This window comes from Quercus lobata, chromosome 8, assembly GCF_001633185.2.
Source record: "Quercus lobata isolate SW786 chromosome 8, ValleyOak3.0 Primary Assembly, whole genome shotgun sequence".
NCBI classification, from domain to species: Eukaryota; Viridiplantae; Streptophyta; class Magnoliopsida; order Fagales; family Fagaceae; genus Quercus; species Quercus lobata.
Window position 1 is genome coordinate 8,891,771 of NC_044911.1, and position 23,240 is coordinate 8,915,010.

The window sequence follows — 23,240 nt, forward strand, 5'->3', positions numbered from 1 at the left end:
CAAGAAACTCCTCTGACCTGGACATTACTTGCACCTCATTCCTATTAGTACTTATAACTTCCTTCTCAGTCCACGTATTCAAATCAACCATGCCATTTAATAATAGCTGAATATCCAGTTTTGAAATTATTGCCCCAGAATTATGCTTCTCCACATCAGCTCGGTTTGCACCCAACATGGCATCAGCTTGCATGGAATCCGTAATTGGTCCTAAATTCTCAGCTTCAACTTCATCAACTACCTTAGGGTTTTTGTTACCTACTTCAACCATCGTCTACATAGAAACAACCATTGGAACTTGTACGTTACCACTACCTGCACCCTTCTCCGTAAAGGATTTAGGATTGGAATAATGATGAACTATGTCTCTGCTATCTCCAGTGACGGCATCATGACTGACCTGCCAAGACCATTCCTTTCACGATCCAACTCCACTTTGACCTCTTCCCTTTCATACTTCCTGCGAGGAGGTGATCAAGTCCAACCCCCCATGGCTTTAAGCTAGTCCCCATATTGACAAATAACCTCCCCGTCGTTTTTGGTTGCTGCAAAATAAGGAGCACAATGCTTTAAGTCATGGCCGAGTAAACCACAAAAATGACAAAACAGAGGGAGGCGCTCATATTTGAACATGACCCAGTGACTCTTGCCATCAAAACCAGCCAAGAAAGCCCCTCACCGAATCAGCTTTGCTACTGGAATAGCAACCTTGACTCTCATAAAGTAACTTTGTCCCTTAAACTTCTGTTTTTTCTCAACCTCAACCACTGAACCTAGTCTACTTCCCACTATTTCTGCAATTTTAGGCGACACCAAGTCAAAGGGGGTGCCCTAGATTTGCACCCAAAGGGCAACCGAATCAAACCTAACATTATCCGCCGTCATCCTTGCTTTCCAATGAGTCAATAGCAAAATCCGATTATCAAAAGACCACGGCCCTCCCTTAAGCACCCGATCCATCTCAGACTCAGTTTGAAACTTGAGTTGAAAAAGATTTGTTCCCACTTTTATCATCTGAACACCTTCCTCCAAATCCCATGCCCTTTTCAGCGTAGTTATGGTTGCCTTCCTATTGAACGGTCGACAAGTAAGATAACTTCCCAATCAGACAAAGTGCACAACTCTCCATCCTTTCTTTACTCCCTTCCTCCGGAGTCTTGATGACCTCTTCCTCCTCCAAAGTCAACTTCATCTTTTCCAATATACTCGTAACATCGTCTGCCATGGTAGCCGGATTAAGAAAATAAAAAGCAAACCCTTAAGAAACCCTAAGGGAGAAATATCTTGTAGAAACAAGAGAGAGAGCTCCTACGAACGAGGAGGATTGTTGGCTAGCAAAACCTAAGAATTATTTTAACTTGTAGGTAAGCTTTTCAAAAGGCCATCAAATATATTTAGTTGACTTGTTCCTCAAACTTTATTAACATTCATTTGAATTTTTGTGTTCCCAGTTCTCACATGCTATGGAAAAAATGGAAAAAAGGGGGTGAGAAGTGAAATCGGTTCCCACTAAGACCGATTGGAAATAGCGTAGACTATTTCTTTGTCAGCTTAGCAACAATTTTTCTTATTTTCCTTTGCATCAGGATTCAGGTTTAAGAATCAAGAAGTTATTAGAGATTATTTTGCCAAACCCTCCTAGATTGAAGTTTTTCTCTAGAATAAAACATCCACACATGACAGGTAATTTATTTTGTCACAATTTTATTTTATTTTGTTTTATATAGGAAAAATTCTGCTACACATACGCTACTACACACACAAAATGAGTTCAAAACATGACTTAAAGTCAAATATTTCTAAATTGAAAATCATGACTCATTTTTTATATGTGTGTAAGAGTGTGTGTATTAGGGAGTGTGTAACAAACACTAATATTTTATATATAGGATCTATATTATCACTTGACAATTCTTTTTGCTAAAGAGAGCAGGGCTGTAAATAAGTTGAGCTTTTACGAGTAATACATGTTTGAGCTTGGCTTGATAATAAATGTTTAGTGTTCAAGCTTGAGTCAAGCCTAAAACCAATGTTCAAGCTTGAACTCGTTAGAAAGCCAAAAAGCTTGAACTTGGCTTGGCTCGGCGCAGATCGGCTTGATTCGTTAGTCAAGTCAAACTCGAGTTCGATATCAAGCTCAAAATTCGAGCTCAAAATCAAGTTCAATATCCACTATCCAACACAATACATGGTCAAATGCTTAAATTTTCAAAAATCAACTAAACAAAAACAACATTTTGTTCAAATTACAAAGCTAAGCTACTATAAAAACAAATGTAACCAGCATGATGTTTATAAGTTATATAGAAATTTCAAGAAAGTTAAACAAAAAATGAGGTTAGATAGATTTTCTCAAACAAATCATCCAACCTACAAATCATGACAAACTAGCATGAGGCGTCGATCCAAAGGAAATCTCCACAAACCATCACAACAAATCAATCAACTCTGATATGTGATCTCCAAGACATCTCTCGTGGCCACCGTGTGCTCCACCGCCTCGTACTAACCAGGTTGAAGCTCCACCACCTCCACGCTCCAAATTGAAGCACCTTGCACCACCACCATACTGCCACACCTCTAATTTGATTGGTTCTTAAGAGAGAGAGGTAGCTAAATAGAGACAGAGAGTGAGATGGGGACAAGGAGAAGAAATAGAGATAGAGAGGGAGGGGCTCTGTTTTGAATGGGAAAGGACCACACGTGGCTCACTTGGATTAAAAAATTTGTAATGAAAGTGGTGCTTAGTTAGTTTAGAGTGAAGGGAAAATTTAATGTAAAGGGTAGTGGTTTCATGTGGGATATGTATATGTGTAATGTATTTATTTATCACTAGTAAGTTACCCATGCGATGCACAGATGATGTTGTAATATTTTATGTAAGATGGTTTTAAAAAATGTTGTACATTTATTATAGCATACTTGTTATAGAACTTTATTAGTAATGAGTTCATCATAAAAAACAACAATTATAAATTACACACATATCCATTATAATTATTCAATTTAAAAAAAAAAAAAAAAACTTTTGAGGAATATTGTAGAATAAAAGTTGATATAAAATTCGTTTTTCTCTTTCTCCTTAATTCTAAAACAAAATACACATTCCAAACACTCACAATCAATCACATTATTTACAAAAAACATAAATCTACAACGTTCAACCTTAATATCAAAATCATAATTGTCGTTATCACCCAATATAAAAAGCAAGCACCCCTTCCTTGGAAGTAGCCAGCTCATACGAATTAGGATTAGATGAGACAATAATAATAGAGCCAGGTACGTGTCGTCGAAAGATTGAAGGTAAATAACATTATTTTTGGTCTGTTTGTATTTGACATTGGATTGCCTGAAGGGCTATGGATAGGTATATATAAAAGGGTAGAAGTGCAAGAGGTAAAAATTGTGAATTAAAGTGCAAAGAGTTTTGTGTGTATGCATAAGGGATGAAAAGTCTTGAAACGTTGAACCAAAGGATACAAAGAATATTTATATTTTAATTAGAAAATTCTCGAAATATTGAACCAAATGAAACAAAAACTCAATATTTAATTTGTTCTTATCTCTAATGTGATATTTGACGATATTTTAATTTTCTTTGCCATAGAATGCCTCACTTGGCAGAATCTTATACTTTTTCACATGAGGTTTCTACTTTTATATATATATATATATATATATATTGATTATTAAACACATATCAAGATTGTTATTAAGTCTATATATGATCTTAAGCTTTGCTTGATTTATATCGAGTCCTATTGCTCACGAGCTTGGTCATGAACAATTTATTTTTCCCTTAGGCTTGGCTCTTTTATCAAACAAGCTTAAAACTATGGCTTAAGTTTGACTTGTTTATAAATAAATGAATATAAATGAGATTTTTATCGAACCAAACTTGAATGGCTTGATTCATTTATAGCTCTAAAAGATACATACAAAAGCACATAAGATAAAAAAAAGATCACTAAACCAATTAGGAGGCCCGATCCTTACTATTAGCCAAGACAATGTTGATTGATACGCCTCATCTAAGTTTTTCTTTTTTTGGGTGAGAAAGACACATCATTTAAGGTTGATAAGTTAACTTCACTATTCTGTTCATCTAAAAAAAAAAAAATTTACTAGTTTGTTCAAAACAATATAATTATAGACACATAAAAATAAGAGTATTATTACGTACTCATAAATTTTCATTCATTTTTTAACAGTTGATATAGTAAGTTGTGATTGAAATAATATAATATAATATACCTCCGGTAACCAATCACAACATATTACACAGCAATTGTGATTTGTGAAAATTTTATGTCTAACTTAGAGAAAAACAGAGGGACAAAAACAAATTCGAGTATGCATACATACCCAAATGTATGTATACATATACATATACTAATACCCACGATTACCACCTCTAGGATACATCAACTAGATTACACATATCAATGAACAACAATGGAATGAACTGGCGATGGAGGAACTGGAATTTCTATTGTTCCCTCCAACATCAAGATTACATTCTTAATGGAAGGGCGCAAAGCTGGATCTTCTTGAACACACCACAAGCCCACCTTCACCATTCTTTCCAATGTCATGGTGTCTACATTTTCATCTCTCACAAGCTTGGCCAACTCTCCTGCAGCAAAGCAGTTATATACCCAGTTCGAAAGAATTATCTCATCTGCGGCCGAAACATTTACTTCAATGCTTCTTCTACAACAGACAATCTCCAAAAGCACAATTCCAAAGCTGTATATATCGGTTTGTAAAGATATTAAGGGATTCCTTTCCCATTCAGGTGCTAGGTATGCACTTGTCCCTTCCGCACCCATTGTGGCTTTTGATTGATTTGACATAAGTAGTTTTGCAAAACCAAAATCGGAAATCTTTGCTATCCAATTATCATCCATGAGTATGTTTTGAGGCTTTATGTTGCAATGGATAATACGGACTTCGCTCTCTTCATGCAGATAGAGAAGACCTCTGGCCACATCTAGTGCAATTCTTATTCTTTCTTTCCAAACTGGGGGCCTCTGAGAATTGAAGATCAGATCTGCAAGTGAGCCATTGTTCATGTACTCATAAACTAAAAGCTTCCTGGGTCCCTCAATACAAAAACCAAGGACTCGAACCAAGTTTTTATGATGAGTTCGTGCAATTGCAGTAATTTCAGCCCGAAATTCCCGTTCCCCTTCTTCCACAGCATTCTCAAGTCTCTTTACAGAAATAATTTTGTCACCCTTAGATATAGTCCCTCTATAAACTGCTCCAAATGAACCCCTACCTAACTCTTCCTTGAAGCTATCTGTAGCAATCTCAAGCTCGTTGTAAGAAAATGGCTGCAAAGTAAACTCCTCAGCTAATCCCAAGTTCACGTTTTCTGACAGTTTTCTGTACCTGTCAAATTTGTGCCTGTACACCAAGATGGTAGAGGTTGCCAAAACAAAGCACAAGCATAAAACTAAACCCAAAATTATAGAAAGTATCAAAATCAGACTTCTCTTGCTTTCAATTAAGACTTTATGGACTTGACGGGGACAGTCTAAAATTTCTGTATTTCCATTACTTACCCTGAAGAAAGCCATAGTTGATTTGTTTGCATTTTTTATTCTACCATATCTAAGCGGAAGCTTATATTTGCTGCATTTAGCACCCGCATACAATACTGCTCCACAATTGCAATCTTCCAGGCAAGACTTGCCACAACCTTCTTCTTCCATTGGTATAACTGAATAAGGATGATCGCTCCACCACACATTCTGTAAAGAAGTGATATTGCATAGCATTGATGGATCTTCACTGCGTATGCAATCATCTTCATTGCAGCTCTGGTGGCAGCCCAGGAACTTGTTGCTGGTGTTGATGAAATCAAATCCAGGATAGCAGTTACAGTTAGCTTTGCTACCCATGCCTGAGCGGTAACTGTTAAGTCCACAGAAACCGCTGACTTCACATTGATTATGCAGAGCCGACCACTTCATTAACATACTTGAGCTATTATCGCTCTTAAAGTGGTGTAAATACAATCTAAAAATCCCATCTGCATCAAGTGTTGCGCGGTAGATTGTAATTCCATTCTTGTCAGGATATGAGCTATTTGCCAAAATTCGCCCTCCAAACCTCCCGGAAAGGAATAGAACGCCTAACCGAGTTAGAGTGAGCTGGCCATAGTAATCTTCATTATTAGCACCTGAAGACCAATATGCATCATTCGAGTCATCTGAGCTGTATACGGGGTAGGCTACGAGGTTTCCGTCACTCTGCATATTAAGGGAATAGCTTCCACTCGAGTGGTCTGATATAGACACACTCGAAACCAAGTTATAGCCACTAGAGATATTCTGACCCCCTGTTATGGTGTCAGTTGGAAAATCAAAGCTATCCCAGATAATTACATTGGAATGATTGTAGAGCACAAAATTACCAGAATCAAGCATAGCAGCTGAAGTTGCAGGTCGGTCTTCCTGATCCACATCAATAATCGAAAGTTCTCTGCCTTGCTCTGTTATAAGCAGCAGTTTACCATCAATAGTTAAGTTCAGTGTAGCATTGGAGGAGACAGGTGGGTCATCTCGATTTGCGGTCCAGATGATTGTCTTCTCAGTTTGATTAACCAGCCATATACCGATAGCAAAGCCATCATTTTGTGCAGCGGCGACTTCAGGAATATTTTTTAGGGTATTCCTGGGTGGGCTTCCTCTGTTACAATTTTTTTTCTTTAGATTTTCTATTACAATTTTTTCTTTTTTAGATTTAGTTCAATTTTTTTTTTTAGCTTTTTCATTTTGCTTGAAAGCAATGTTATGAATACTGTTTTGGACACTGTTTCGATTTGTTTAGTGGAACGAAATATTTTGATACTGATCTATTTCGACGTACCATTTCAGGGTATTTCAGGGTTTCTAAAAAAATTAAAAAATATATATATATTTATATTTATACTTTCTTATACAACATAAAATTATTGAACCAAATAAGTAAACCTCAAATAAAACAAATCGTTTAGTTTTTATTTTTTGACACTCAGATCATTTAGTTATTACATAACAATTACTGTTTTATAATATTAAAACATAAATATGTAATTAAATAATAAAAAACAACAACCAAAAATAGTATAATAAGAAGAGGAAGAAAAGGAAGAAGAAGAAGTAGGGGCAACCTTTGCGATGGCTGAATTTCTTTTTTAGGCATTTGACGTAGGTAATGACATGCTGTGCTGACGAGTTTGTCCATTTAGGGATTTTTCTTTTTTTCTTCTAAAAACTGGTACCGGCCGAAATGTAACAAATAATCCACCAAAATTTAATTTTGAAAAATGATATGTCCATGGTATTTTCACAATATTTTTACAACAAATCCTAAGTAGTAGATTGTTACTGGTTATTATTGTTGTCATAAAAAAGTAATCTTAGTGCTAGGTTCAAATTTGAACTAATAATAACTAACTACCTGTGATTTGTTATGAAAATATTGTAAAAATGTTGTGGACATAGCATCTTTCTTTAATTTTATTGGCATAAAAAAATTTTAAGAGTGTTCCTAATTTTTTTTTAGGGTGTTCCTATTTTTTTTTTCAAGGGTAGATAAATAGAAAATATTTAATTATTACATATAATTTTTTTTTTTTCGGGTCAGGGTGGTCCTGGGACCACCCTGACCTCTATGTGGCGCCGCCACAGATCTTGTGGGTAGAAACCAAATGCAAAAAGACCAGAAGGTGAGAGCCAAGAAGTACGGTTTGCATTGGGAGAAAGTGAAGAACCTAAAAGTATTATATTGGAACTGGACTGGTTTCGTTGAGCGTTTGCATGAACAGGAAGTAGGAAAACCAACAGTAAGGGCAGAACTGGTATGGAAGCCATGAGAGTCTGAGACAGAAGAGTGAGATTAGAGGGTTGAGACTTGAGACTTGAGACTTGAGAGATTACATTAAAGAGAATACCGTCCAAATAGGCTAATAATAATGATAATATAAAAAAATATTGGCGTTTCCTTGAATTAAATGGGTTTAGATATTGAATAGCTGAAGCGAATGGAAAGTAAAATCAATGGTCGTTAAGGTTGTCTATATTAACCGTACTATTTTTAATGTAATTGTTTTATATAAACAATTCTCTCTGTGGGAGTTTGTTTATTGTTAAGGTTGTGACTTTAGAACAACAATTGGTGGTGTGAAAGTTCATGACATGGCAGAACTTGGGATGTTATAATACTCGTAAATTTTAATTTTGAGTACGAATTTAGTAAGAATGGAGTGTAAAACATGATTGTCACAATAGTCTTTTACTTAATACATCATACTACATCTAATAACACTGTATCAACATTTTATTTAAAACCTAAAATACGGTGTTTATTTAGATATTATCATATGTAATCAAATGTATTTATATTTTAGTAATACTAGTGGTTGTAGTACTTCTTAAGTTTCCAAGGCAAAGTGGCAAACCCTAACATTTTAAATTTCCCTTCCTTAACTATTGAATTATAAAAAATAAAATAAAAAGGTGTTTGTCAGGTAAGATGGGAATCTCAGCAATATCAAGTAACAAAAAAAAAGAAGGAAAAATAGATTTTTATTTTTTATTTTTAAACTATCTAGCCAAACAGCCATTTTTTCCAAGTATTTATCAAGATATTTCTGTTTTGGAACTCGATATTGCTAATATCGAGTTTTACCTAGAACTCGACATTAATAATGCTGTGTTCTATGAATATTTTTAAGTAGAACTTGCGATATTAGCAATGTCAAGTTTTATGAAATATTTTCAAAAAAATAAATAAAAATTAAGTGGCAAAATATACAAAGAACTTGATATTGCTGATGTCGAGTTCTACCTAGAACTCGATATCAACAATATCGAATTTTAAAGGCATTGCACAGATATTTTGTTAAATACTTTGAAAAGATAGATGTTTTGCTACATACCTTAAAAATAAAGGATATATAACAATTTTCCCCCCGTAAAAAGCTGATTGTTGAACATAAAATTAATAAATATCTGAGATTTTAAATTTGGATACGTGAATTTCTAATGTTTGTCATTGAAATTTCTTCTTCTTTTTTTTTTTTTTTTTTTTTTTTTTTTTTTTTGGTTTAATCATGTTTGTGTGCCTTTTAATTGAAGACACCGATAGCAACCATCGTCCTATTAAAAAACTGAAGGGCTCTATCTATTCAACTGGAAGCTTTTATTCGGACAAAATTGCCTTATGTCCTCTTCACCCATATTACATAGCCCTATGCTCTCATTTCCAAATTAATTAGGAAAATGCCTCTCTTTTAAAACTCAACTTTCTCAAAATCGAGTTAAGTCCTATAGTGACATTTTTAAGGACCTATAGTGACGTTTTTAATGACCTATAAACTCGATTTCATGGAGATCGAGTTACAAAATGTCACTATAGGTCCTTAAAAATGTCACTATAGGGCTCCATTTTTTTTTTAACTTGATTTTGAGAAAATCGAGTTACAAAAGAGGGGCATTTCTCTATATATTTAGTTTGGAAATGGAGGCATAAGGCTATATATATAATTTGGGTGAAAAGGGCATAAGGCCATTTTGTCCGCTTTTATCCTCTAGTTTTTTTTGCTTTTCGCTTCATATTTTGTCAAATGAAAAACAACTATTTTTCTAAAAAACAAGTTAATATCTTTTTATTACCACACCTTTAGCAAATAAGCTATTGAAAACCCACTCACTGCTAACACTCTCTCCCTAGTCACATGTATATATATCATATCCATGGCCAAAATGGGCTTTTACCCATTTCTCACAAATTTTCTAGCAAAATGCCCTCTTTTTGAAATTATTAAGGGAAATGTCCCTGTTTTGAAACTCGATTTTCTAAAAATTGAGTTTTGAATGTAAAACTCGATTTTTGAACAATCGAATTATAGAAAATTTGGACTTAGAATTTTATTTTATTTTATTTTATTTTTTTATTTAAAACTCAAGTTACACAAATTTTTTTCACGGAACTCGAGTTCTTTGTTTGGAACTCGAGTTGCCTGAAACTTGATTGTCCAAAAATCAAGTTTTAAATTGAAACTCGATTTTTAGAAAATCGAGTTTCAAAATAGAAGTATTTTCCTAAATAGTTTCAGACAATGAGGCATTTTGTTAGAAAGTTTTGGTGAAAGGGGCAAATGTCCATTTTGGCCCATATCCGTAGTCATATAAAGATTGTTAAGAATATGAATTAAATTACATATGTTAACAGTTTCAAGTCTAATAAAAATTTCCATATTTTGGAACTCATTGTAAATTATAGTTCTTGATATTTGTGTAAATCCTTAAGAATTTTGTCAGTTTTTCAATTGAATGAAGATACAAATTCTAAGCCAACGAAATTTTATCCTATGTACAATATTATATATGTGTGTAATTGGGATTATGGTTTCTTTTGAGTTATCAAGCTCCCCTCTTTTTCCCCTTTTAGTTACAAATGATGAAGTATAGCAAGTTTTGGAGCTTCTTTTGAGATTGCGTGTACGTATGAGAAAATTTTAGGAAGTTTAGAGTAAGATCGGACTTTTACGTGTGTATGAGAGGAATTTTTGGAGTATGATCAGACTTCTAATAATTAGTAATTTTTGTTGTTTGCGCACATGAGGTTTGGATTTTTGTTGGGTTGGGGGGCGTGATAGTAAGTATAAGCGTGGTGGTTGAATCCAAAAATTTTCAATGGTCCAATGCATAGAGTTCCTACCCCGTTGTATCAATATTTGGATATTTTCTCCTTTTTTGATTGAGAAAACAGAAGATGCTTTCCGCATGAAGAAAAGCCAAAATCAGTGATCGTTTTCTCAAACCTGTATTTCTCTTTCCCGTTAATGATGAAAATTGATTGACGGAGACACATTCAAGTCGACGCTTGTCGTTGAATCCATTTTTTCAATGGTCATGTGCATAGAGTTGCAATTTTTCAAAGTAAAATGAGAAAAACTATCTTGTTTTTATTTTCCCGTGTATCATTATCTATGGACTCAACGTCATTGTCGACAATCATCCATTAATTATGCTAGGAATTTTCATGGATCTTTAATTTTTTTTTTTTGGGCTGGGAAAATGGGAAATGCTTTCAAGGTGAAGAACACGCAAAATCAATGATCAATTGATTCATTGCCAATTGTTAAAGCTATATATGATATGCTTATATACGTTCCTGGATATTTTTTTTCGTTTTATTTATTTATTTATTTACTGAGAAAATGGATGATGTCCTCGTGAAGAGCAGACAAAATCAATGGACATTGTTTCAAAGTTCAAACACCTATTTCTCATTCCCGTTAACAATGAAATTGTTTAACAGAGACACATCCATATAGAGGCCTTGTCATTGAATGCATTTTTTCAATGGTCATGTTTATAGGGTTGCAATTTTTCAAATACAAAGGAAAAAAGCTTCCTCAGTTCCTCATTTCCTTTTCCGATTTATCATCATCTATGAACTCAATATCCTCTATTTATTATGCTTGGAATTTTATGTTCATGGATCTTTAATTTTTTTTTTTTTTTTCTTGACTGAGGAAATGGAAAGAACTCAATGTCATCTATTTATTATGCTTGGAATTTTACTTTCATTAATCTTTAATCAATGATCATTGGCCAGCTAAACGTATTTTAGGATTAAAGAGGACAACTTTAGGTGAGGCCTTTCCCTATATTAACTTTTTTTTTTTTTTCCTTTTCAGATTGTACGTTCTTTAGTTCTTTTTCCTTTTATGTCTCAACAAACTTTTCTAATTGATCAAAATATCTCTCATATATGTTAACATTAAACCTGATAAGAAAACTTTACATACCTTTTGTTTTGAAAGCCCTCCAAGAACCAAAATCAATGCAAGAGACACTACAACAAAGTGGTGTTGGAAGAATAACCCAAAAAAACTATTTAAAATATAATATAAGAATGGAAAGCCAAGTTAAAATTGTAACCAATAATCCCTAAAAGAGAATTACTTATAATATAATATAAGGTTAGAAAAAATATTTATAATATAATATAAGGTTATAGATTCCTAATCAAATTTGGTTAAGGTTATGGATTCCTAATCAAATTTAGTTATATCATTTTTTTTAAAGGATGAATATGATGGTAGAGTCCATTTGATATAAAATTTAAATCCTATTGAAATTAAAGAAAATGATATATATATATATATATATATATATTTCTTGAGTCTCATTTGATATAATTATAGAGTTTAAAATCCTATTGAAATTATAATTTCTAATCAACGTTAATATAAAAAAAATGAAAAAAAAAATAAGAGAAAGAAAACGTAATTGATAGATATAAGGAAATATGATAGAATTTTTTTTTTTAAATGTCATCAACATAGAAATTGTCAAACTAATGGAGATATATTCCATTTTTTAAGATTATATAGTTTGTTAAGTTATCTTAAAATTTCCTGATTAGGTGATAATTTAGATCTCCTTTAAATATAATGGTTGTATGGCACCAAACAACTAAATTTGATTTAAAAAAAAAAAAAGAAATTTAATAAATTTTCTACAATTTGATGCTATAAAATCGAAAGAATTAAATCAAATTAAAAAATGTTGTTGTGAAAAATTGTGGAGAGATCAACCAAAAGTTAGAAAATTCAGTTTATATATATATATAGTGGTGCTTTTTCTTACTGTCGGAGTATTTTTCGCTTTGTTTGTTTATTACCTAGCAAAGCATAATTCCGTCGTGCATGGAAGCTAAACCAAGGGAGTGCATGAAATCCTGCACATTCATCACTCAAATGCACTATGGGAGGATATTTGGAGTTTAAAAAAATAAATGGAAAATATTGCAGCAAATTAAGGCTTAACTATGATTATCTTTAACAAGTGAAAACTGTTGTGGCTACTATGGAAATTCATACCTTCGTTAGGGAGCAAGCAGCTAAGATATTCAATTCCAATAATCAAGCAATGATGATACTCAGCCAAAAGTAGATAAATAAATAAATAAATAAAGAAAATAATAAGAATACAACAATGATGATTTACTAACTCCTATGCAATGGCAAAGCTAAGATTTGAGTCGAGGAGGGGCAAAATTTATATATTATACATGTATAAATATTTGAGACCAATTTGAAAAATTAAATACTATTCATCTGAATATTATGTGATATTTTAATGTAGTTATGTAAACAACTTCACAGAAAGAAAAAACATATTTATTAAAGGGGCCGTACTATACAGGAAAATTTTGTTGTTTTTGATTCTCCCCCCTCCGTTGATATGTATATATTGTTTAACTCAGATAAAAATGGGTTGTCTCATTATAGGCATGTTGCCAATACACTGGCCTCTGTAGGCAGGTTGTAATGTTTTGTTGCTTGTTATTAATATAATATCTACCCTATTAACCAAAAAAAAAAAAAAAAAGCATATTTATTATATTATATTTCAAAAAGGATAGGCTTTAACCCAGTGGCGGCTCTAGAAATGTTTTTTAGGGGGGTCATTTAGAAAGTTAAATTAAACAAAATTTAATAAAAAGAAAACTTAAATATATTTAGTTATCGACCAAAAAAAATAGTTGCAAATACTTAAAATGTTACAATATCCTTTTATGAGTTTTTATATTTTGAAATCATTATATGATAATTTATTATCAATTGTTATTATATATTGTTAATGTGGGTAGATATGGTCATTTTATTTTATTGAGTTTGTATAACATTTTTATTTTTATGTAATTGTCACTATCTATTTGTATTGTTTTTATAAAAATATTTTAAACTAAATGGCAAAACTCATCCCACTTGCACAATATGAATTATTGATTCACACAACCACACACATCCATACGTCAATAATACACTAAGGGTCTACTTAACTAATTAAATGCTTGAATCTTTCTCATGAATCTCATTTCATCTCTTTTCTCTATTTGACTATCTCGATATCTCTGATTTTAAGAGTAAAGAGTGAGTGTCTCTTAGTTGTGTGTATGTGTCTGATATGTGCATTATTATTATTATTATTTTGTTATAAAGTAATTTGTGTGAATTGTGATGTGCGTGAATATGTGCATGTATAGTGTAATATTTAATATAACTTAATATAATTTAATAATCAGGAAAGACAGAGGGTTTGATACATGTATGTGTTTTGTTATCATTTTATAATAGTTTTTTACTATAAAGTTAGTGATTTGAGGAAAAAATGAGTAAAATTAATATGTGATCAGAGTGTGCAAGATTTAAGCCACGGTGTGCAAAAATATTTTTAATGATAGATTAAACAGGTAAAAAAATATTTAATATATATATATATGTAAATATTTTTTTAATAAAAAGTCAAGGGGTTCATTTGAGCCCCCTGAAATACATCTAGTGTTGCCCATGCTTTAACCCAAGCGCTTGCCCAAGAGCTAGTATAACCTAACTAACCCCTATTTTTCAACCCAAAAAAAAAAAAAAAAAAAACGTTAATTAATAAACTTGAAGGTCATGAGTCACAACAACTTATGCCGCTTTTTTGATATTCTTAGTGTGTGTTTGGCTACCAATTAAAAAACCAGCTTATTTTACTATTTAGTTTGTTTTTGCTACTATTTATGAGCCCCACTGCACTTTTTGCTACTATTCATGAGTCTCATTGTACCATTTTAGCTAACTTTTACCTTTATCTATAGTACTTTCAGTAAAATGTTTTCGATTTCAATAAATAAATGGATTCCAAACAGACCCTTAGAGTTACTTTTTCTAAGGGTTAAAAGATTTTTTATATTTTCTTGAGATAGAAGGTTAATTAAAAATTAAAAAACTTGAAGGTCACCGTCATGGGACTCACAACAGCACAAATATAATATTGACAAAATTTTTTTTTTTTTGAGTAAATAGTAATACTTATTAAAACACATACGAAAATAATAATACTAGTGTTTTAAATCGGATTTATAATGACTAGAGTACAACTATAAAAGGGCCTAACTTTTGTAGTTGTAGACTGGGGTTATAAACAACAGACACTAGACACACACAACCAATGTGGGATAAATATCATTTTTTTAATAAACAGTATTACTTATTAGAACTCAAACGAAAATAGTAATACTAGTGTTTTAAATCGGGTTTATAATACATTACATAACCAAAGTACAATTACAAAAGGGTCTAACCTTTATAGTTGTAGACTAGGGTTATAAACAATGGATACTGTAGGGGTAAAGTCCCAAGATCATACAATGGGCCTTGGGCCCCATATAAAATTCGACCACGTTCGAGGAGAAGGTGTAGGTACCGAAAGGGCTCCCGGCCCGATTCTTATGGGCCCAAAATTGTTTAAAAGGAAGTCCAAGGAGAAATGTCTCCTTAAACGTACCAAATGTATCTCAAACATGCACTTTGCTAGTTATAAGGATTCACTCCAATGAGTATTAATAGCAGGGATGAGTCTTACAAGCCCATAAGAGGGAAGAAAGTGTAGAATGCCAAGGAAGAGGCTACAACTACCACATTAAATGCATGGTAGCTACTTTTTGACCGCATTAATGTGGAGAGGACTTGCGAAAAATGTTACCTTGGCTACTACAACTTACAGAAAGATGGAGGAGATGTCTGATAGGACGAGCACTCAAGTGAAGGTCCAGATGATCAACAAGTGTAAGGTCCTGATGACTTCAAGGGGGCTATATAAGAGAGGGGAGTCCCCATGAAGAAGGGGATGGAAAAAAGAGAGACTTAAAACAAAAGAATAGGGTGAGAACCATAGCCTTTGAGCAGGGACAGAGATACATCCCCCACATCTCCTCGGACCGTATATTTAATGGACATGAAGGAGATTTTTCTTATTTTTAATTGTTGTATGGCCCAATGTTAACTAGTATGCACTTCGTTAGGACCTAGTTCTGTAATCCACTCTCTATAAATTCATTGTTTCGGGCGCCTTGGGCCAGAACCCCATACCTGTTGGGCCTGGACCCTGAAATGTGACCCCATAATTGGCGCCATCTGTGGGAAGAACTTATGCCTTAGTAAGTGAGACCGTTAGAGATGGAAGGATCAGGTTCGTGCCAAATGGGACACGCAGACTCCAAGCAGCAGGACAACTTTTTGAGCCTCGAACAAGAGAGAGATCAAGACAAACGACGAGGGGGTAGTGTAAATACCTCCCACACGAGCAGAAGTTGCTCAAAAGGAAAAGGTCATGCATCCCAAAAGCAAAACGATCATAGGGCTCTACAACAAGAAATCGATGACTTGAAGAAGAAGTTATGTCGAGCGTAGCGAAGGCGTCCTTCCCCTAGTCCGGACACTAGCGATAAGGAGGACAATGAGTACAGGCGGAGATCGAGAACCCCACCAAGTGAAACCTTCTCCTATGAGGAAGAGCAATCTCATAAACGCGGCCCAAAAGCCCATCTCTCCAGGGCCTAGCAAACAACGGCATGGGTAAGGCCCTGGACTGCATCTCCTAGTCACCCTTCACACGTAGGATAGAGGGGGCTGAGCTTCCTCAGCGGTTCCACCAACCCGTTTTTGCTATATATAATGGTTGGACAAACCCAGTAGAGCACGTAAGCCAGTTTAAGCAGAGGATGGCCATCCATTCCAAGGATAATGTGTTGATGTGCAAAGTGTTTCCGTCCAATTTGGGACCTATGGCGATGAGATGGTTCGATGGCCTCAAGCCAAACTCCATAAAATCTTTTAAGCAGTTAACACAGGCTTTCTGTTCTCGCTTCATAACTAGCAGCAGGGTCCCTCGGCCCCTAGACTCCCTCCTGTCCTTGTCCATGCAAGAAAGAGAGACCCTGAAGGCCTACTCAGACAGATATTGGGAAATGTATAATGAGATAGAGAGAAATTATGATGACGTCGCCATTAGCACATTCAAGAGGGGCCTGCCAACAGAGCATGGTTTACGAAAGTCCCTTACTAGGAAACCGGTCACTAGCATGCGCTAACTCCTGGACAGAATTGACAAGTACAAGAGAGTTGAAAGAGACCAACAAATGGGAAAGGGCAAAGCGAAGGTTGTCCCTCAGGAGAGGATGGACTTCAGGCTGGACCGCTTTAACAACAGTAATCAGTCGAGAAGGGATTACTCAAAGCAATCTGGATCCATAGGGGCACAGGCAGTCCATGTTGTGTTCCGAGAACCATTACATAAGATCCTAGAGAAAGTGAAGAATGAACCGTTCTTTCAATGGCCAAGCGGGATGGCAGGCGACCCCATTAAACGTAACCAGAATCTGCATTGCGAGTATCACCAAGAGCCGGGCCACACCACCGATGATTGCAGGAATCTGAAAAACCACTTGGACTGGCTGGTCTGAGAGGGAAAGTTGAGACACCTCTTGCATTATCCTGTTGGATGGCAGGAGTATTCGAACGTCAAAACAAGGCAAAGCACATTAAGACCACCCATTAGCATGATAAATGTCATTCTTGCCGTACTAGGAAGAACCGGTTCCCATCCTTTCAGAGTGATGTCGGTGGGCTGACTCCCCATTGAAGCTGACGACTGGGAGTCCAAAAGGGCTAGAGGGATAGCCACGCCCCTAATCAGATTCTCGGATGAGGAAAAACTGGGAATCCTCTAGCCCCACTACGATGCTCTAGTCATCATGCTCAAGATTGGGGGATATGACGTGAAGAAGGTGCTAGTCGATCAGGGCAGCACCGTAGAAGTGATGTACCCCAACTTGTACAAGGGGCTGAAGCTGAACCCAGAGGACTTGACAGCATACGACTCCCCTTTAGTGAGTTTCGAGGGGAAAACCGTCACTTCGAAAGGCCTGATTAGGCTACCTATAGAAATAGGCTCGGACGTAGTGAAGGTGGATTTCATAGTGGTAGACGCTTACTCCCCCTACATTGCCATTGTAGCCAAACCGTGGTTTCATGTCCTAGGGGCTGTGTCATTAACCTTACATCAAAACGTAAAATATCCATCGGAGGGTTGAGTGAAAGAAGTAATAGGGGACCAAACCATGGCCCGGTAATGCATGGTGTCCGCCATCTCGGGACGACTGAGTACTGAGCCCTCCACCTCAGCCGAGAATGGCTTATAGCAATTAACAACCCCAGCCCTAGCCTCGTGTAATAAGGGACCTGCCAAGGGTGCGAGTTGTGAGGATTTGGAGAAAGTTCTTGTGGGCTCCAACCTAGAAAGATTTTTTCAGGTCGGCTCAGAACTGCTGCCCCAAGAGAAGGAAACATTGATTGACTTTCTCAAACGAAATGTGGACGTGTTTGCATGGGACACTTACAAGGCTTCGGTGGTCCATCCAGATTTCATTTGCTACCACCTTAATGTTAGCTCGGCTGTAACACCTAAGAAGCAACCTCCTCGGAGATCGTCGAGAGAGCATGCAGATGCGGTGAGAGAGGAGGTTATGAAATTAAAGAAAGCAAGGGCTATCAAGGAGGTATTTTACCCCGAGTGGCTGGCCAACACAGTCGTGGTGAAGAAGAAGAGTGGGAAATGGTGGGTCTGCGTGGACTTCACAGATCTGAATAAGGCATACCCAAAGGATCCTTTCCCTATGCCTCGAATAGACCAATCAGTGGATTCGACTGTGGGACACCCTCGAATGAGTTTTTTGGATGCCTTCCAAGGCTATCATCAGATACCCCTGACTGTCGAGGACCAAGAAAAAATGGCTTTTGTCACCCCCATTGGAAATTACCACTATAAGGTAAATGCCCTTTGGCTTGAAGAATGCCGGGTCAACCTACCAGAAGATGATGATCAGGATGTTTGAACTACAAATGGGTAGGAGCGTCGAAGTCTATATAGACGACATCGTAGTGAAGAGCAAGTTAGTGTAAAACCACGTCAGAGACCTTAATGATGCCTTTGGAATTCTGAGAAAGTACAGGCTGTGCCTGAACGCGTTCAAGTGTTCATTCGGAGTGGGATTAGGGAAATTCTTAGGTTACATGGTGACCTATAGAGGTATTGAAATTAGCCCCGACCAAATTAAAGATATCCATAGCTTGTAGCCTTCTCGGAACCCCAAAGAGGTCCAAAAACTCACCGGCATGATTGCCGCCTTAAACCGTTTTATCTCCTGCTCGGCGGACAGGTGCAAGCCTTTCTTCCTCTTATTAAACAAGTGGAAAGGCTTCGAATGGACTGAAGAATGTACCTTAGCTTTTTAGCAGCTTAAGGAATACCTGTCTCGGCCACCAATCATGTCCAGTCCTGAAGCCGACAAGGTGCTATTTGCCTATATTATGGTAGCCCTTCACGTAGTGAGTCTAGTGCTAATTTAGGAGGACAATGGCACAGAACGGCCCGTCTACTACGTAAGCAAATCGTTACACGAGGCAGAGATCCATTACCTCCCCCTTGAAAAGGCTATCTTGGCAATCGTACAAGCCACACAAAAGCTCCCCCACTACTTCTAGGCACATACCGTTGTTGTACTAATCCAACTCCTGCTCAGATCAATACTCCGGAGTGCCGACTACACGGGCAGAATAGCAAAGTGGGGGACCATTTTGGACACCTTTGACATTAGGTACATGCCTCACACCGCTGTAAAGGGTTAGGTTCTCGCAAATCTGGTAGTTGAGTTTGCCGAACCCACATCAGAAGGAGGTGGAGGGCCATTAAACCCAGACGAAAAACTGATCAGTATAGTCTCTCAACAAAAGCCCACTTGTTGGAAAGCATACGTCAACGGCACGGCCAACCAAAGGGGCTCAGTAGTGGGGCTCGTCCTGGTTTCCCCCGAGGGGATTACCATCGAAAAATCGTTAAGGCTGGGCTTCTCTGCCACGAATAATGAAGCAGAATATGAGACATTGTTGGAGGAATGTCAATGATCCAGAAACTGGGTAGGAAATCCATAAACATGTTCTCGGACTCAAGACTTGTTGTGGGACAAGTAAATGGAGAATTGGAGGCGAGGGATGAAAGAATACAAGAGTACCTAGTCCAAGTCAAGCGCTTGCAGGCGCATTTCAATCATTTCAGCCTAATGCACGTATCCAGGAGCGAGAACACCCATGCTGACTCCCTTGCAATGCTCGCCACCTCCTCGGGTCAACCATTCCCTCGGGTCATACTCGTAAAAGATCTATACAGGCCAACGATGGCGAGAATCGACTTGGTACGGGTCCATAGCGTCAAGGCAGGGCCTAGCTGGATGGATCCTCTAGTACTATTTTTAAAGAACAACACCTTACCAAAAGACAAGAACAAGGCAAACAAGATTAGAAGAAAAGCTTCTCGATTCTGGCTATTCGAGGACTCCAAACTGTATAAGCGCTCATTCTCAGTACCATACTTGCTATGCGTGCACCCAGATGCCACTGAGCTTATCCTACAGGAATTGCACGAAGGAATTTGTGGGAGCGATACGGGGGGTAGGTCCTTGTCCCATAGGGCCATAACACAAGGTTATTGGTGGCCAAGCATACAAAAAGAGGCGCAGGAATATGTGAAGAAGTGCAATCAATGCCAAAGGTTCGCCACGAATATACATCAACCAGGCAGAACCCTTAATCCGCGGTCCAGCTCTTGGCCATTCACGCAATGGGGCCTAGACATCCTAGGACCATTTCCTAAAGCAGTGGGGAACAGAAGATTTCGAACAAAAGATTTCTTCTTGTCGGCACGGATTATTTCAGAAAATGGGTTGAAATTGAGTCACAGGCAAACATTAGAGACGTTGATGCTAAGAAATTTTTTTGGAAAAATATCATCACCAGGTTTGGAGTCCCTCACACCCTAATCTCGGACAACGGTCTTCAATTTGATAGTAAAGCTTTCAGAAGGTATTGCAGTGAGTTGGAAATTGCCAATAGGTATTCCACACTGGCTTATCCATAGGGGAATAGGCAGGCTAAAACCATCAATAAATTCATAGTAAATGAGTTGAAAAAGAGGTTAGATGACGCGAAAAGGAGGTGGGTAGAAGAACTGCCCCATATCTTGTGGACGTATCGCACCACGCCACGCAGGTCCACAGGGGAAACCCCATTTTCAATGACCTATGGAGCTGAGGTAATTATTCCTCTAGAGAAAAATTTCCCAACACTGAAGGCCAGCACATTCTACCCCAATGCTAACAACAGACTGCTGGAAAAAAGTTTAGACCTCATTGAGGAAAGAAGGGAGAGAGCAATGATCCAACTCGCCTACCATCAGCAGAAGCTTAAGCAAGGTTACGATGCCAAGGTGAAGCTAAGGCCTCTGGCACTCAGGGATCTGGTATTAAGGAAGGTCATTGGCACGAAAAGAAATCTCGCGTGGGGAAAACTCGAACCGAATTGGGAAGGCCCATATCATATCACCTCGGTGGCCGTCATAGGGGCCTACTTTTTAGAAGATTTGGACGAACATGTAGTGTCACGCCCTTGGAATGTAAATAACCTGAAAAGGTACTATTATTAATGAAAGTTTGTAATTCTTGGCGCCACACTATTGTGCAATTTTATCTAAGCGTTAAACAGAACCTAAGTCTTGCCTGACTCCTCGGATCACAAACTTAGGGGAAATTAACTATTGTGCAATTTTATCTAAGCGTTAAACAGAACCCAAGTCCTGCCTGGCTCTTCGGACCACAGGTTTGGGGAAAATTAACCATTATGCAATTTTATCCAAGTGTTAAAAAGAACCCAAGTCCTGCCTGGCTCCTCGGACCACAAGCTTAGGGGAAATTAACCATTGTGCAATTTTATCCAAGTGTTAAACAGAACTTGAGTCCTGCCTAACTCCTCGGACTATAGGCTTGGGGGAAACTAACCATTGTACAATTTTATCCAAGTGTTAAACAGAGCCTGAGTCCTGCCTGGCTCCTCAGACCACAGACTTAGGGGAAATTAACTACTATGCAGTCCTATCTAAGCGTTAAACAGAACCCAAGTCCTGCCTAGTTCCTTGGACCACAGGTTTGGGGGAAATTAATCATTGTGCAATTTTATCCAAGTGTTAAACAGAACTCAAGTCTTGCCTGGTCCTCGAACACAAGCTTGGGGGAAATTAACCATTGTGCAATTTTATCCAAGTGTTAAACAGAACCCGAGTCTTGCCTGGCTCCGCGGACCACAGGTTTGGTTGAAATTAACTACTATGCGGTCCTATCTAAGTGTTAAACAGAACCTGAGTCCTGCCTGGTTCCTTGGACCACAGGTTTGGGGGAAATTAACCACAGTGCAGTTTTGTCTAAGTGTTAAACAGAACCCAAGTCCCGCGTGACTCCTTGGAACAAAAGTTTGGGGGAAATTAACCACAGTGCAGTTTCATCTAAGTGTTAAATAAAATCCAAGTCCTACCTGGTTCCTCGCACCACAGGCTTGGGGGAATTAACCATGATATAGGTCTATCTAGGTGTTAAACAGAACCCAAATCCTGTGTGACCCCTCGGACCACAGGCTTAGGGGAAATTAAACTTGATGCGGTTTTATCTAAACGTTAACTATCATTTTTTCATCCTTTCATTCATGCTTAGTCATATTGCTTAAATTTCGAGTAACGTTTGGCTCTCAACAATTAGTAGCATAATCGTAATTTATTCATAACAAAGGCAGAAAAGGAAGCAGTGAAACAAGATTCAAAGAAGAAATCATATCATTCATTAGGCTCCAAAATGTGTTCTCTTACAAACATTGGCAAAATAAGGAGATAAAAGATAAAAGAAGACAACTACAAGAAAAGTCCTACACTAATGTCCTAGGCTTTATCTTGGGCAGAACTCTTTGTAGGGACCTCTGCCTCAGGGAGATCGTCTCCTGCCTTGGGCTCAGGTACGGCCTCCTTGGCTTGCACGACAACGTCCCTTATAGTGAGGGTGTCCTCAAGTGACTTGTCCTTTGCAAGTGGCTGCACCTCCTCGGCTTCAGGTATGAGGGAATCCGAAGTAGTGACCCTAGCAGAGAGAGGCTCCTCAGGAGGAACCAAGCCCGGAATCTCGCGAATATCTTCAGGAAATAAGATATTCTCAATCTTCCTAAGGTCGGAGTCCGCGGGAACTTCCACCCGGTCCAAGGCCACCCCCCAGGACATAGTAATGTAGTCCCTACAAATCGTAGCCACCTCCTCGGTTAGTCTAGCCTCGGTATCCACCACTTCGCATTCGTAGGAGGCTGCCACCGCAGCCTCAGCCGCCTCCCTGGCTAAGCGAGCTACCTCTTTTGTCTTTGATAGCTTTGCCTTGAGGTCTAAGACCATCTGCTTCTCGGTCGCGAGGTTTATTTCGGACTAATGAAGCTGTTGGCGCATATCCTCAACCTGTTTAGTGGTAGTCTTAAGTCCGAC

General features: G+C 37.3%; 1 protein-coding gene across 1 annotated transcript; it reads right to left on the reverse strand.

The window, feature by feature from the left end:
• Window positions 1–4,406: 4,406 nt before the first annotated feature.
• On the reverse strand, window positions 4,407–22,296 carry LOC115956293 (G-type lectin S-receptor-like serine/threonine-protein kinase LECRK1). Its single transcript, XM_031074716.1, has 2 exons — window positions 22,259–22,296; window positions 4,407–6,702 (listed from the first exon to the last, which is right to left on the reverse strand). The coding sequence occupies exons 1-2, from the start codon at window positions 22,294–22,296 to the stop codon at window positions 4,446–4,448; spliced, it is 2,295 nt and encodes a 764-aa protein (XP_030930576.1). The 3' UTR covers window positions 4,407–4,445.
• Window positions 22,297–23,240: the final 944 nt, after the last annotated feature.